Source organism: Carcharhinus amblyrhynchos, chromosome 2, assembly GCF_965287045.1.
Source record: "Carcharhinus amblyrhynchos chromosome 2, sCarAmb.v2.hapA, whole genome shotgun sequence".
NCBI classification, from domain to species: domain Eukaryota; kingdom Metazoa; phylum Chordata; class Chondrichthyes; order Carcharhiniformes; family Carcharhinidae; genus Carcharhinus; species Carcharhinus amblyrhynchos.
The window spans coordinates 81,424,332-81,441,780 of record NC_137325.1 but is presented as its reverse complement, the minus strand read 5'-3'; the positions used below and the strand labels follow the sequence as shown (position 1 = coordinate 81,441,780).

Here is a 17,449-nt window from a genome sequence, read left to right as displayed (position 1 = left end):
AATCTATTTAAAAAATCCAGTAATATTACCACAAGGCACACCTGTTGTTATAGAAGAGGCATTTCACAGGGATTCACTCTCCCTCTCACTCCACAATGGAAATCCAAGGCTTTATACAAAATCCTGCTTTCTGGAACAAATGGATGCTCCTCTGAGTTTCCTGGAGATGGCTCACTTTGTTTCTTTCACAGCCTCTCAGCACAGACAGAGCTGTGAAGTGGTCCACTTTGGTAGGAATAATGGTAGGAAGGATTATTACTTACGTGGAGAAAAACTGCAGCAGGCGACGGTGCAGAGGGACCTCGGGGTCCTTGTGCATGAGTTGCAAAAACCCAGCTTGCAGGTGCAGCAGGTGGTCAGGAAGGCGAATGGGATGCTGGCCTTCATAGCGAGGGGGATTGAATATAAAAGTAGGGAGGTCTTGCTGCGGCTATATAGGGCATTGGTGAGGCCGCAGCTGGAGTACTGTGTGCAGTTTTGGGCGCTGTACTTACACAAGGATATTTTGGCCTTGGAGGGAGTGCAGAGGAGGTTTACTAGGCTGATGCCGGAGTTGAGGGGGTTGAGCTATGAGGAGAGGCTGAATAAACTAGGCTTGTACTCGTTAGAGTTTAGAAGAATGAGGGGAGATCTCATTGAGACGTATAAGATGATGAATGGGATGGGTAGGATAGAGGTGGAGAGACTCTTCCCACTCAGAAAGGATAGTAGGACTAGGGGGCACAGCCTCAAGATAAAGGGGGGGCGGTTTAGAACAGAGTTGAGGAAGAACTTCTTCACTCAAAGGGTGGTGAATCTCTGGAATTCTCTGCCCGTTGAAGTGGTGGAGGCTACCTCGCTAAATATTTTTAAGACGCGGGTTGATGGGTTTTTGATAAGAGAGGGGATTAAGGGTTATGGGGAGAGGGCGAGAATGTGGAACTGAGCCACGACAGATCAGCCATGATCTTATTGAATGGCGGGGCAGGCTCAAGGGGCCAGATGGCCTACTCCTGCTCCTATTTCTTATTATGTTCTTATTATTATGAAAGCTCCCATTAGGATCTCACATGGTCACTCTCTAACACAACTTTCAATCTTTCCTCAATTTTTTTGTGAAAGTTATTGTAAAACTAATTCTTCACTTTGTAATTATAATCGTTTGTTTATAAATGTTTAAATTTAATATTTTAAATTTCTAGAAGTGGTATTGGATTTTGAACTCTTGACTTCAGTACATGCATCTTCTCCTAATAACAAAATACTAATTAAAAATCATTGTCATAGTTTACCTAAGTTTCTGTTTGGGATTTGGTCAGCCCAGCAATTATGTCTGCCACATCATAACACTAAACAAACCTGAAGATGTCCAAAACTGCAATAACAATGCACATTCTCCTTGTTTTGAGCATTACTCCGATGGCAGACTTTAGACTAAACACAAAACCACTGCCAATATAAGGAGTAAAGGTAGAAAACACTCAACAGGTCATATAGCATTTGTAGAAAGAGAAAAATATTTAATAGTTGCGATTACTTTCCTTCCCCGCCCCAGGTGCAAGTTGGTATCAGGAGAATGTAAAGTGAGATGGGATTGCAAGAGGAGGCCGTGCCACCTCTGCTGATGTTTTAACAGTGTAGTATAGCTCTCAGGCAGCCCACCCATTCTTGGGCCAATTGTAACCCTAAGCAGCCAATTAATTTTATTATCAGTAGTAGTCACTACTGTCAGTGCTGGTGCTCAGACTGGAGAGCTGCTGGCTTTCTGACTGGCTTGTAGTTCTTTGACCATCCTTTCTCATGGGGTCTGAAGCCACGACCTCAGGCAGTTAACTGCCTGATAACCATAAAGTTCTGTCAGACCTTCCTCGGCCAACAGAGGCAGGTCTACCCCTGACATTGTTTCTACCTAAAGTCCCAATGTGAGAGGTTGATGACCTTTCATCATTTGTAGGAAGTCTAAAATAAAATGAATACTTAGCAGGTCAACCTGGCCTGCAGTTTCTCTCTCTACAAATGCTGCTTGACCTGCTAAGTATTCGTTTTATTTTAGACTTCCTGCATCTGCAGTATTTTGCTTTTGTATCAAGTAAATATTCCCTAAATCCTTCACTAGTGAAGGATTTTGAGAAGCGTTTCCAAATTTTTCTTTTACAAGGGAAATGTAAGCTGTATTTACTGCAACAGCGTGAAATTGCAATTACTACTACAATGCCCTTAGATGAGTACTCAGTAATTTCTGCTGGTGTAAATTTTAAATAGAATGTTATATACTTTTGTACATAAGGCAGTACTATAGGCTTATTTCCAGTACAATTACCTATTGAAGGAGAATTTGTAAATTTCACTTTCAGTGCATCACAAGTAGGAATGAGGCAGTGCAGCTGTGTGAGGTTCTTGGCTGGCAGAATTGTGGAGGGAATTGCTATTTTATTGAGATTTTGCTGACAGAAAGTTCAGTGCAAGGGGGATTGCTTTGAGTACTCACCTAGCCCTTTTTTTCATGGAAATAAATGAACAGGAGCATGAATGTCAGGTGGTGGCTCTGGTTTTCTGTTTAGATTCATTTCTACAAACTCATTGCATTTTGCAGGGCTAGATGCAGAACTTGGCAATTACTGCAGAGCAATGACTCCAGAGGTAGGATTTAGTGTAGAGGCATTTGTAGAGCTGTGCAGTTTGCTTCATAAATTCAGGCAACTTTACATGTAGGGTTGGCATCTGGCAAGTTGAGCGTGGCTTTCAATGTTTGTTCCTTCAGCTCATCCTAAACCTAGCAGGGACAATCAGCAGGATTAATCGTGTCCGCTGTTCATTCCTGCAGAAATTGACAAAAATTCATGACTAATGAAACAATCACCTTCTTTCCCACTATCAGTCACAGCAGAATGACAGGACTGCCTTTTTCATCTGGGCTGTTAACTTTACAAGACTACAACTATTTAAGTGCTCAACCAGACCCTGAACTAAAATGCAATAGTTCACATGAACTGTAAGACCATAAGACATTGGAGCAGAATTAGGCCAGTTGGCCCATCGAGTCTGCTCCGCCATTCAATCATGGCTGATGTTTTTCTCATCCCTATTTTCCTGCCTATTCCCATAACCCGTGATCCCTTTATTAATCAAAAACCTATCTAGCTCTATCTTAAAGATACCTTACGACCAGGCCTCCACAGCCTTCTGTGGCAAAGAGTTCCACAGATTCACGACTCATTGGCTGAAGGAATTCCTCCTCATCTCTGTTTTAAAGGATTGTCCCTTTAGCCTGAGGTTGTGCCTTCTACTTCTAGTTTTTCTGACTAGTGGAAACATCCTCTCCACATACAATCTATCCAGGCCTTGCAGTGTCCTGTAAATTTCAGTAAGAACCCCCTCATCCTTCTAAACTCCAACGGGTACAGACCCAGAGTCCTCAACCATTTGTCATATGACAAGCTCTTCATCCCAGGGATCATTCTGCTGAGAGATTATGCTCCATAAATGTGCATTGTGTGACCAACAAATTCATTTAGGCTCTCATGTATTGATAACACATGGAATGGGATTTTACAGCCACACACACCCCAAGACCAGAAATTCCTGCCCAAGATCAACGGATATTTACAAGGTCTGCTGAATTTTCTGTCCTGCCCGCTATGATTCTTGTGGCAGATGGGGTGGCCTTACCTCTCCATCACATTTGTCAACCTTGCATGGATCTATGATGATGTGGAGATGCTGGTGTTAGACTGGAATAAAAAGAAGTCTCAACACCAGCTTAAAGTCCAATAGCTGTTGGACTTTAAGCTGGTGTTGTGAGACTTCTTTCTGGATCTATGATGGCAGACTACTGTCCAACATCCATTTTTCAATGAATCACAATTTCCTCCAACAAAAAATTTGACAAACTGAAGTCATGATCGTTGACCCTTACACAAATTCCATTCTGACATCACTGACTTCATCCCCTCACCAGCCACTCTCTCAATCCACACCAATATTTGAAACCTTGATGTTCCATTCAACTCCAAGGTGAGTTTCATATCCGCTTTATCACAATAACAATCTCTTTCCATTTCCGTAATTACGGTCTTTCCACTGTTATCTTAATATCTCTACCACTGATATCCTCATCTATATTTTTGCCAGGCTCAACTAGTCTAATTCTTTCTGGCCCATGCTCTACCCCATGTGTACTTTCACATATCAAAGTTCTGCTGTCCATGTCCTATCTCACAACATGTCCTATACATGCATTGCTTCCTTGCTGACCTACTTAGTGCCTTGTTTCTTAAAGCCTGAAATGTAAAACTCCCATCCTTTCAAGTTTCACTCCTCCATTATCTCATACACTGATCAGCTAGGTTGTTTTACAAGGGTTTCTTCTGAATATTCTTTATTATTTTTGGATTACTTTGATTAATGCAGTTGCTCATTGCATGCCTGACGTTGCGTTGCTGTCCATAGTAAGTATTCTCTTGTGGTTGCACTGCAAGAATACTGTTTTATTTATAATGCTTGTGGTTCAGTACAAAATGACTGCTAGGTTATAAGAGAATACATTGGTTGCTTATCTACTTTGAACAGGTACCTGCCAAAAACATCTATTTTAGTCTGAACAGTTTATTAAGGTCAGCCATATTCTTGCTTCCATGTCTCCGAGATCACTGCAGTTTCAGAAAAGGTTTGTTCCTAAATCTTTGGCATAAAATACTTTGGGGAACAGTGCCCTTTATCTTTTGTTAAACCACTGCCTTTTAGGTCTTGTTTCAATTACACCATTTTAAAAGGGCTGTTAAAAATATTGACTGCTCACATTTTATAGCAATTTCTCTGAACTAATCACCCTCTTCTGCATGGATGCAGTTATTTAAATAGCTCCTTGCTGCAGTTCTGAATTGATATATCTGTTGTTGCTCCATTGGTTAGTCTGCCATGCATATATCTGATAGTGTGATTTACTCCAGCAACATTACCTTTGTTACATTACAGGTGCTATATAAATGCATGTTGTTGGTTTTGTACTGAAATCAGTACCACATATTGATGAACAGAGGGAAATGCATCTAAACTGATTTAATGAACCAATTATTCTCTGGTTGATGTAACAGCAGCAATTTCCAGTTGATGGATTCTTAGAGCACAGCCATGTGGTGTAAAATCAAAGTTAGGTATTTCAGTCTATCTAGCAAAACCCATGGAAGAATTGAGTGAATTAGCAAAAAATAAGTAAATCGACAAGCAATGACTAAAGTAACAAAATCTCTGATAATGGAATATTTGAAATGCAGCCTGATTTCTTGGCATGAACTTTATGCCCCTCTCCAGCTATGCATTTAAAGACAGGGGGTCTGTAAAATAAAATGGCTGGCCAGCCCACTGCATTCTTCCCTACCGCAAGCTGACCTCCATATTACAGGTGGAGAATAAGGCCTCAGGCAACCTGCACACACTTAAGCTGTTTGAGATTCACATTTGAATCTCATTTGAATTTTCACCTGACGAAGAGTTTAACCTCGAAAGCTTGTGAGTTTACTATCAAATAAACCAGTTGGACTTAAACCTGGTGTTGTCAGACTTCTTACTGTGTAAGACACTTGTGAATCTCAAACAGTGTGCAGGTTGCCTGAGGCCGTATTCTCCACCTGTAATATGGAGGACAGCTTGCGGTAGGGAAGAATGCAGTGGGCTGGCCAGCCACTTTATTTTGCAGACCCCCTGTCTTTAAACACATACTGTGTTTACCCCAGTCCAACGCCAGCATCTCCACATCTGAAATCACATGCAGGTCAGACCAGGTAAGGACAGCAGATTTCCTTCCCTGAAAGACATTGGTGGACCAGATGGGTTTTTCCGACAATCGACAGTGGTTTCATGGTCATCAGTAGATTCTTAATTCCAGATTTCTTTTTAATGAATTCAAATTCCACCATCTGCCGTGGTGGGATTCAAACCCAGGTCCCAGAACATCAGCTGTGTTTCTGGATTAATAGCCTAGCAATAATACCACCAGGCCATTGCCTCCCCATAACATTTAAGGACTTTTATTGACATTTAAGGACCATCTTTATGGGCATTTAAGTACCACCTTCTTCTTCCACTGCAGTAATGCATATAGCTGGGACAAGCAGGGGAAAGCCAAGTTACCTGACAGGTTTCACAGCAAGGGATAAAAGGCAGGCAAAAAAGAGTCCCCTCCCCCAAGATGGTAATCCCCTTTGTGCCTCCTGCTTCCTTCACCAAGCCTTTAAAACCTGACCTCATACACCCTCCCCCATCTCACTGGGGTCATAAAAATGACTCCAATCAAAATACCTGGACTTAGCTGAGGTCCATCTTCAGTTCTTCTTGGAGTGCCATGTAGCCCCAGCAGTGGCCACTACTGTGTTTTGGCGTTTATGGCAATCGACAATGGTTTTGTGGTCTTAGACTTTTAATTCCAGATTGTGATTGAATTCAAATTTCACCATCTGCAGTGGTGGGATTCGAACCCAGGCCCTGAGGACATTACCCTGGGTTTTTGGATTACTAGTCTGTGACAATACCACGTGCCACTGTTTCCCAGAAAAATAATACATAAGAACATAAGGAATAGGAGCAGGAGTAGGCCATCTAGCCCTTCGAGCCTGCCCCGCCATTTAACAAGATCATGGCTGATCTGAAGTGGCTCAGTTCCACTTTCCCGCCCTCTCCCCATAACCCTTAATCCACTTGCCTACCAAAAACCTATCTACCCGCGTCTTAAATATATTTAGCGAGGTAGCCTCCACCACTTCAACGGGCAGAGAATTCCAGAGATTCACCACCCTTTGAGTGAAGAAGTTCCTCCTCAACTCCGTTCTAAACTGCCCCCCCCTTATCTTGAGGCTGTGCCCTCTAGTCCTGCTGTCCTTTCTGAGCGGGAAGAACCTCTCCACCTCTACCTTATCTATCCCTTTCATCATCTTATACGTCTCAATGAGATCTCTCCTCATCCCTCTAAACTCTAACGAGTACAAGCCCAGTCTATTCAGCCTCTCCTCATAGCTCAACTCCCTCAACTCTGGTATCAGTGCTCTGCACTCCCTCCAAGGCCAAAATATCCTTGCGCAGGTGCGGCGACCAAAGCTGCACACAGTACTCCAGTTGCGGCCTCACTAGTGCCCTGTACAGTTGCAGCAAGACCTCCCTACTTTTATATTCAATCCCCCTCGCTATGAAGGCCAACATCCCATTTGCCTTCCTGACCACCTGCTGCACAAGGACCTCCAGGTCCCTCTGCACCATAGCATGCTGCAGCTTTTCGCCCTGTAAGTAGTAGTCCTTCCTACCATTATTCCTACCAAAGTGGATAACGTCACACTTGCCAACATTGTATTCTATCTGCCAGGTCCTCGCCCACTCGCTCAGCCTATCTAGATCCTTCTGCAGACTCTCCACACAATTTGCCGTTCCACCAATCTTGGTGTCATCAGCAAATTTCGACACCATACACTCGGTTCCCTCCTCCAGATCATCCATAGAAATGGTAAATGGCTGAGGCCCCAGCACCGATCCCTGGGGCACTCCACTAGTCACCAACCGCCAATCCGAATAGCATGATCAAATACCTTTTTTAATGTTCTAAAGGTGTAAATTTTAAGTGTTGCGGCTGATTTAGGTTAGCTGGTTTGTTGAATGCAGTCAGATTTGGAAGGTGTCGTAATTATTATGAGATCTTAGTTTGCTGGGAGATTTCTGGTTGACTTGGCTCTTCAAACTGGGTGACAATCTTTTTCCAAAAGAAAGAGCAGGAGGGGGGTTGGACTGTTTCCTCTGCTGAAGACTTTGTTGATAATGCCTGCATCACTTGCAATCTCTCTCAAGTGGCTGAGCTGTCTTGCCTTGAAACGGCCATTGTGTATTTTTAATTCTTTCAAGAGATGTCAGCATCACTGCCAAGACCAGCATTTGTTCCCCCTTCCCAATTGCCCTTCAACTTAGTGACTTGCGAAGCCATTTAAAAGTCAGTCATTTTGCTGTGGGTCTAGAATTACATATAAACCAGACCAGGTAAGGACAGAAGGAATTTCCTAACCTAAGGAACATGAGCGAACAATTTGAATTGTTTTTAACAACAATCAACAATGGTTTCATGGTCACTATCACCAGCCATTCTAGATTTATTTGTTATTAATTGAACTTCAAATTTCACCAGCTTTCATGTGGGATTTAAACTCATGTCATCATAGTATCAGCCAGGGTCTCTGGATTGCTAGTTTAGTGACATTATCACAACAGCACTGTCTCTCCTTAACTTGCAACAGGCTTAGACTGTCTGTGTGTCTGTGTGTCTGTCAATGGTAGCTATTGTTTCAATATCAAGCACTTTGCATTTTTAAAGTCTCTTCTTTGGACAATTATGAGCTTTGATGGGAGTCTGGATTAGAGAAAATCTTCATACTACGCTGAGGGTGATTTATTTGTTTCTCACTTTCATGTTGGAATTTGGCTTCGCATTTTTAAGAAGTTTGTTCGGTCTCAGTTCAAATTACAAAATTTCCAGTCAGTTGAAAGTTGAAAAATCATACCTACAAAAGTAAAGCGACAGGGCTTGTGACATTTTGAGTCACAGCTTTTCAAAATTCATGAATTCTTTGTAGCTGACGTATCAGAAGGAGCATGGCTGGACAGCAGTGGATCACTTGGAGGCATCGCTTGAAACATTCCTTTGGCAGAAGGAAAATTCTATGAGTTGAACTATTTAAAAGTTTCATGAGAAGCAAATAAACTATTTGGAAATGTCAGAAGCACCATGTCTTATCCTCAAAGATAGTTAAAAGTTTGGGAGAAATTGCTTTTTAAGCCAGTCTGCAAGTAGTCTGTGTGAGTAAGTCTATGCTGGAATCACTTGCAAAGTATAAGTTATAAAACCTCAGAACCAGGTCACCAAGTCCAAAAAGTTCAAGCCAGTGTATATGCCCACAGATTTCTCCTGATGCCCTTATTCATCTATACCTTATCTTCTATATCATTCTGCCTCACATGCCTATCTAGCTTTCCTCACTTTCATCTCAACTACTCCCTTTGGTAGCAAATTCCATATTCTAATTATCCTCTGGATAATGATGTTTCTCCTGAATTTCCTATTGGTTTATTTGTGGCTGACCTTTAAAGGAGATGAGAGTCAAGAGCGATAGATAGCAACAACTAGAGAGTGGCCCAAAACAAGATTAAATAGAGAGAATTTGTCAATGGCTTATGATCCGTCAAGGAGTGAAAAGGCTAAGAAGGAGAAGTCTTTTATTTCTGGCCACTAATTTTTGTCTCACTCATAAAATGAAGCATCTTCTCTGCATCTGCGTTATGAAGAGCTTTCTTAATCTTAACCAACCCAATCGGGTCACTCCTCAGACTTATTATTTTAAGAGAGAAAAGTTCCATATCCAGTTAAATTTTTCCAAAATTCTCTTTTCTGGTAAGTTCCTGACCCATCCAAGGGAGGGTAATCTGTAACACAATGCAGCACAACTGCTTTAACAATGGAAAAGGGAAAAATACCATTCATATTTGTCACCTAGTTCTGCTGTAATTCGGTTTTAAACCACAACCCATAGTGCAGCCAATGTTGAGGATCAGCAGTAAAGGTATGGCTGAACAACATTAGCAACTGAACATTTGGAACATAGCATAGAATCTGCTCAAAATACAGATGACCTGAAATAGGTGCATTGAGGCACTTTAGAGCAACTCCATACTCCTCAAAGAGATAATCTTATTACACTGAAATTTAAATAGGAGCCACAATTCCCACAGCCAACTTTTCCCTCAGTTTTCTTGTTGCAGGTGAAAGGTTGGCTGCCTGTCCAAAGTGTGCGTTGAGGTGGCAGTCTGCATTTGCAGGAATTACAAAAATGGACAGCCCATCATTTCTGAAGCAGAGTCAGCAAGTTCTGTGCAATTGGAGGTTGTGTATCATTGCTGGTCCAAAATTAACGACATTTTGACAGATTAAGGATTACACTACTTTTCATATTCAGAGAGTTATTAGCTCAGACAGAGTCCATTAGCCACCCTATTTTGGTGACGGATCTAGTATAGGTTTTCAGAATGAATGCTCTATTAGGGATTTATTTTACATCTAGTTTCTAGGAATCTTTGTATCATTATTTACTTATGCTGATCTTGTGATAATTAGTCAGTACATCAACATGAATACCTGGTTGCAATAATTATCTATGTTTGAATGCCAATATTGACTTGTTACCACAAATACCAGTGCAGCACATTAAGAAGATTTTGCTGTGCAATGGGTTGTGTTCCCTGCCTCTGAACCTTAAACTCTGTGTTCAAGTCCCACAGTAAAAAGTCTGACAACACTAGGTTTCAGTCCAACCGATTTATTTGATAGTAAACTCACTAGCTTTCAGGTTAGCCCCTTCATCAGGTGAATGGAAAGTTCTGGCCTCAGACAGAGCATATAAAGTACAGACAGTTTACAGATTACTGATTAGAATGCGAATCTTTACACCTAACCTGCTGTTCAAGTCTTAAAGTGGCTAACAATGTGAGTGGAAGGAGCGCTGATCACAGTTTAAAGAGATGTGTAATGTCTCCAGACAATCCAGTGAGTGAGGTTTTGCAAACCCAGGCAAGTCACAGGGGTTACAGATAGTGCGACATGAACCCAAGATCCCTGTTGAGACCGTCCTCATGTGTGTGGAACTTGGCTATCAGTCTCTGCTCAGCGACTCTGCGCTGTTGTGTGTCTTGAAGGCTGCCTTGGCCTTGACGCTTGACTCATAGATTGACAGTTCCGATGCGCCACAGCAAAAAACCGCACCGATCTCCTCAGAAGGCAAACGCAGGACACAGTGGACAGTGTACCCTTCGTCGTCCAGTACTTCCCCGGAGCAGTGGAGCTACGACATCTTCTCCGGAATCTTCAACATATCATTGATAAAGACGAACATCTCGCCAGGGCCATCCCCACACCCCCACTTCTTGCCTTCAGACAACCACGCAACCTCAAACAGACCATTGTTCGCAGCAAACTACCCAGCCTTCAGGAGAACAGTGACCACAATACCACACAACCCTGCCACAGCAACCTCTGCAAGACATGCCGGATCATCGACATGGATGCCATCATCACACATGAGAATACCATCCACCAGGTACATGGTAAATACTCTTGCAACTTGGCCAACATTGTCTACCTAATGCGTTGCAGGAAAGGATGTCCCGAAGCATGGTACATTGGGGAGACCATGCAGACGCTATGACAACGGATGAATGAACATCGCTCAACAATCATCAGGCAAGACTGTTCCCTTCCTGTTGGCGAACACTTCAGTGGTCATGGGCATTCAGCCTCTGACCTTCGGGTAAGCATTCTCCAAGTCGACCTTCAAGACACACGACAGCGCAGAGTCACTGAGCAGAGACTGATAGCCAAGTTCCACACACATGAGGACAGTCTCAGCAGGGATCTTGGGATCATGTCGCACTATCTGTAACCCCCATGACTTGCCTGGGTTTGCAAAACCTCACTTACTGTACTGTCTGGAGACAATACACATCTCTTTAACCTGTGATCAGTGCTCCTTCCACTCACATTGTTAGCCACTTTAAGACTTGAACAGCAGGTTAGGTGTAAAGATTCGCATTCTAATCAGTAATCTGTAAACTGTCTGCGCTTTATATGCTCTGTTTGAGGCCAGAACTCTCCATTCACCTGACGAAGGGGCTAACCCGAAAGCTAGTGAGTGTACTATCAAATAAATCGGTTGGACTGAAACCTGGTGTTGTCAGACTTTTTACTGTGTTTACCCCAGTCCAACGCCGGCATATCCACTTCAAGTCCCACCTCAGGTCTTGATGACCAAGGAAGGTGCATTTATAATGTGGCCAAACAGATTGAATGTTAACATGCAAATTCCTTCAATATGCCAATGGCTGGCAGTAAAAGTGGGAGAGACTCCTGGTTAGCCATGTTTGATGCGGAGTGATGCCCCTCAAGCTACAAGCAGGAATAGGTGTGGGAAGAGAATTGACATTGGAATAGACATCTGTATAACCATTATTTACCTTCAGTGGAATTCTAGTACATGTCTGGCATTTACTATGTATGACTGCTTGATTTTCAATGCATTTGTCTGTGTCACATAGCTTGTATAAATATATCTTAATTTTTGTTTTTTTTGTTACAGTTATTAAAGAGGAACTGTACCGCAGGTAAAACTAAATAACATCTGTTTCTAAATCTGTTCTTTTAACTACTGCATGGTTGTATCATTTTCTGAATTTGTTCCATCTGAAATGATTCATTTTAATCTAGTACTAGAACTCGATATTCTAAAACCAATCATGTGGAATTTCAAGCTAAGTAGATTGTGCAGAAACTTCCAATGATAACAGTAGGGAATGTTCAGACATTTGCAGCTGTTGCATTTTCAGACACTTTGGAAGTCCCAAACCGCACACAGGCACAGTATTTTACCAGGAAGATTAAACTTCAGAATTGCATTGGCTGAGACACGATGAGAATATGTCTGATATTGAGACTTGGGCATGATGCACTATATGTACCCAGATATTTACCTAATCCTTCAAACGTTATTAATGCCAGGTGTGTCAGACAGTGATCAACGGCTGGTCCTGCGTAGGAAAAGGCTAAAAAAAACAATGCTTACCCTCGCACATCCCAGACAATGGTTACTGTCCCTGCACACCTGATAATGCTAACTGACAGCATCCCTGATAGTGTTCACACCCCAAAACTCCAAAATGCACACACACTCTAACACACCTCAGACAATGCTCAACTTTCCTGCCTCCCTCTTATGATATTCACCCTGCCTCCCTCAAACCTGACAACACTCATCTTCCTGCACCGATTATAATATTCACCTCCTGCTATTTGATTTGACTTATTATTACTATACTGACAAAGCATACCATTCATAGAGCAGGAAAGGAGAGAATGCAGAATGTAGTGTTACAGTCATAACTGGGTGTAGAGAATGATCAAATTAATAAGAGGTAGGTCCCTTCAAAAGCCTGATAGCAGCAGGGAAGAAGCTGTTCTTACATTGGTTGGTATGTGACCTCAGTCTTTTGTATCTTTTTTCCAATGGAAGAGAGAATGTCTGGGATGCATGGGGTCCTTAATTATGCTGGCTGCTTTTCTGAGAGGAGGTGTAGATGGAGTCAGTCGATGGGAGACTGGTTTGCATGATAGACTGGGCTTTGCTCACGGTCCTTTGTAATTTCTTGCGGTCTTGGTCAGAACAGGAGCCATACCAAGCTGTGATACATCAAGAAAGGATGCTTTCTGTGGTGCATCTGTAAAAGTTGGTGAGAGTTGTAGCAAACATGTGGAGTTTCCTTAGCCTCCTGGAAAAGTAGACATTGGTGGGGTTTCTTAACTATACTGTTGGTGTGGAGGGACCAGGACAGATTGCTCGTGATCTGAACACCTAGGAACTTGAAGTTCTTGACCATTTCCACCTCATCCCCATTGATGTAGACAGGGGTATGTCCTCTACTACGCCTGAAGTTGATGACTATCTCCTTCATTTTACTGACATTTAGGGAGAGATTATTGTCATCATATCAGTTCACTAGATTCTCTATCTCTTCCCTATACCCTGTCTCAACATTGTTTGAGATCCCACTATTGTGGTGTCACCAGCAAACATGAAAAACGATTTGGAGGGGAATTTGGCCACACAGTCATAGGTTTATAAGGAGTATAATAATGGGCTGAGAACACAGCCTTGTGGGGCACCAGTATTGAGGATAATCATGGAAGAGGTATCATTGCCTAGCCTTACTGATTGCGGACTGTGGGTTAGGAAGTCTAGGAACAAGTCACAGAGGAAGGAACTGAGCCCTAGACCACGTAGTTTGAAGATGAGATTTTTTAAGAATGATGTTGTTGAAGGCTGAGCTGTAGTCAATGAATAAGAGTCTGACATAAGTGGCTTTGTTATCCAAGTGTTCCAGGTGAGTATATGACCAGGTAGATGTCACCTGCTGTGGAACTGTACTGCTGATAGGTGAACTGTAGTGGATCCAGGCAATCTGGGAGGCTGGAATTGGTCAATGCCATGACTAACCTACGCTCTTGACAATACTCACCTCCTTTGGACTCCTGATAATGTTCATCTCCCCGCACCCTGACAATGCTCATATCCTCCGTCACATTCCTGACAATACTCACCTCCACTACACCCCTGACATTGTTCACTCCCTGCACCCCTCTTTTGCTCCTCTGGCACTGCTTACTTTCCTCTCACACCCCCTGAAATTCTTACTTTTCCTCCCTCACTCCCTGACAATGCTCACTCCCTCTTGCAACATCCCCCGTCCCCCCACCAACAATGTTCACCCTCAAACTCTCCCTCCTCTGAATCCCTAGCAGTGCTTACCCTTCTGTACCACTGGAAAATGCTCATTATGTTTCATTGTGTGGTTGGGATCTAGAAAGGGATTTTGGGGAAGTTCTATTCTCCAAAGAATGTTGCTTGATTCTTGTTTTTCAAAACCATTACTTTTTGCTTATAGAAAGTACTTACTTACTCGGACTGCTACACCAGATTGGAGCTTTCCTCCTTGCAGATCTCTCTTACATCTCAGTCATATGATCTGACATCATTGTTATATCAGCATCGTGTATGCTTCTGATGTTAACCCCTTACTCTACACACCTTACCTCTCTCCATTGGAGCCCCTCCCTCCACTCATCTCACCTTCCAGAATCCCTGGCTCATGTCTGGCCAATGTCAGAATGGTCAGCATTGTCGGATAGGATGTGTGAATCAGCTTTGCTAGAGTGAAAGGGTCATGAGTATGTCCGGAGGAAAGATGAACATTATCAAGGATGCAAAGGATGGATGAGTCTCCACTGGTATGCAGGTCTCACCATCAACCACCTCTCTCAAACACAGGACAAATGAAGATTAAATAGTTTTGATAAATAAATAGTTTTTCATAAAAATTGAAGAATTCTCAACCCTATTCTGTAGCTCTGAGTAGGGCTATGCCCTTGAGTTTGGTTTTTCTACGTATTTGAGCTCTTGTTCACATAAAGATTGTTTAAAAAGGAAGGGAGAAACAAATTTAATCTGAAATATGCAGAATTAATGATTGGGACACTGCTCTTCAAAAGTTAATGAATGTTGACCAGATAGTTGGGTATAGCTCTTGGTAAAACTAAGCAATCAATTTTGCTCCTAACTCACTGCTTTCAATTTTTAAAATATGTGTTTTAGGTCACCAACAGACTATATACAAGCACGCCAAGTGTCAGGTAATACTCACAATAAAGTCATATTTAAAACTTATGCGTATGGTCATGTAAATGAAAGCAACTGAGAATATTTTACTTTTGTATGTCTAGATCTAACTGCAGATCATTTAATATCAGAAGTGCATCTGATTACCTTTGAAGAAAGGAAATCTTTCTGGTAGACTTGAATTTCACCATCTCAGCATACGGTGAAGTGTATGGTAAAGGATAAGATTATGTCAGTGTTACAGTCATAGTTGCTGGAATTTTACGCTTGAGCGAGGCTAGTAAAATCTCACCCAAGACCAATGGAGAATTCCATTCTGTGAGCCTTGCCCACCCCGATTCCAGCTTAGGCAAGGCGGTAAAATTCCAGTTAGTATGTCTCAGAGTCTTGAGACTAATTTCAGAGAAGAAGAGAAACAGATTTGATAATGATTTCTTAAGTCCTGAAGGATTTTGATAGAGAAAGACCTTAGCTGGAATTCCCCAGTCTTGCATGCCCCACTGCTGATGGAAATGAAGAATTCAGTGCTCAGCCAAATCTCCATCCATTGCAGTGGGACCAGCGAATCCCAGCTGCAGGCGAGTTCTTGAGGCAATGATGAATGGTCATCAATTAGAATTGTCATTTAGAGAGTGAGGAGAGAGACTAGAGAAACAATTTTATGCAAAGAACAGTTAGAGCATGGGATGCTTTGCCACAGTGAATATTTGAGGTAGAGACCATTAAATATTTTTTAAAGGATGAGTAGATTGTCATTTGGAAGAGAGAAACTTACAAGGATGTGAGAACACAATGGGATTTATTTTAGTAAAGGGCTAGTAAAGACATAATGGACTAAATGGTTACTAACTTCCGTAATTCTAAAATATTTAGCAGTTGAAAGCATGTTTGGTCTTTTCTCACCTTGTTTATATGCATTAAAATAACTCCTCTGTGCTTTTCGATATTGTAAAGTTTCAAATTGAATGAAATAATGCATCAGGAATAGTTCTATACAGTTCTGTTGAATAAAATAACTTTGTAAGTCATGTATGCATCGTAAACACATGTTGGAAATGGTGCTTTTGATTAAAAATTTAAGAGGCATATTAAGAAGGTCAAAATCTTTTCACAAGAGTAATATCAAATCATGTGAAGGGTTTGATAAATGTAATTAAAATCATTGGAAAATATTTAACTGGTCAGTAATTTTACTGTGCAATTAGCTAAGCTAAGTCTGTTAGGGAGAGAGAGAGGAGTAGCTATAATGGTTGAGGGACACCATTCCACATCATACGTGGACAGCCACATCAAGTTAAGACGGCATGAAGTGTCATAGCCAGTATGGGGATTGAATTCATGCCATTGGTGTTATTCTGCACCATACTCTCGTTGTCTAAACTAAGGTACCCCACACTGGGGATTACATGGCAAGTTGTTGAGTATACTTTTAGTAGCATTACTGTCACCCTGTCATGGTTCAGTAACAACATACCTAATGCTAAAAATGTAGTGTCCTTTAGAAGACGTGTCTTGACTTGAAACATTGAGATTTACTTGCACGTATTGTCCGATGTTGTTCTTGCTGTTTTTGTTTTTAAGATTGTGCCAATGTGCTTTTCTGTGAGTAGAAGTCTAGGTGGGGTGCCTCACAGGTAAGGGGCTCAGAGGGAGGGTGGTTGGATTGAGGAACAGTCTTGTTATTGAGGCTGCTAGCCTTTTTCCTCTGGGTTGCTGACATCCTGCACAGTCTGATGAAGACAGGAAAACTGGAGAGAATGATAGGAGTATACTGGACTGGTGTTTAACTATGGTGCTGGGATCTACAAACCCATCAGCTGACAGTGGGCAGACAAATCAGCTGCCAACCAACAGGGCACTTTGTCTCAAATTGGGAGAATTCTGCCTTCAGCTTCTTTTTCCTCTGTCTATTCTCCCTATAGACCTTCAGCCTCAGGAGCTAATGGCTGACCAGCGGCAATGTTTGAAAATTGAAAATGCATAAATGCAAAAGGCAGCCTTGGGAATGAGGAAATTGTTATGGGAATGTAAAAACAAAAGATGCATGATTACACTGTCTGCAGCTTGTACAGATTGCAGGTTGATGGTGAAGTGAGATTTGAAAAGGTTGAAAATCCGGAAAGATTTGGCACTTTAGCTGATAACCTTTCTTCTGGTTTTCAATCATGTGACTTTGGTCCGCTGTGGTTAAACTATACGTCTCCTCTCAAATGTGACAACAGACACCA

The 17,449-nt window shown here is 42.0% G+C and overlaps 1 protein-coding gene across 1 annotated transcript in view; it reads left to right on the top strand.

Moving 5' to 3' along the window:
• hepacam2 (HEPACAM family member 2) overlaps positions 1 to 17,449 on the top strand; it is a 105,518-nt gene that overhangs the window by 68,389 nt on the left and 19,680 nt on the right. Inside the window, exons 6-7 of the mRNA XM_080216815.1 lie at positions 12,132 to 12,156; positions 15,198 to 15,235. Of these exons, the coding sequence (XP_080072941.1) occupies positions 12,132 to 12,156; positions 15,198 to 15,235 (63 nt within the window). The remainder of the gene's footprint in view (positions 1 to 12,131; positions 12,157 to 15,197; positions 15,236 to 17,449) is intronic.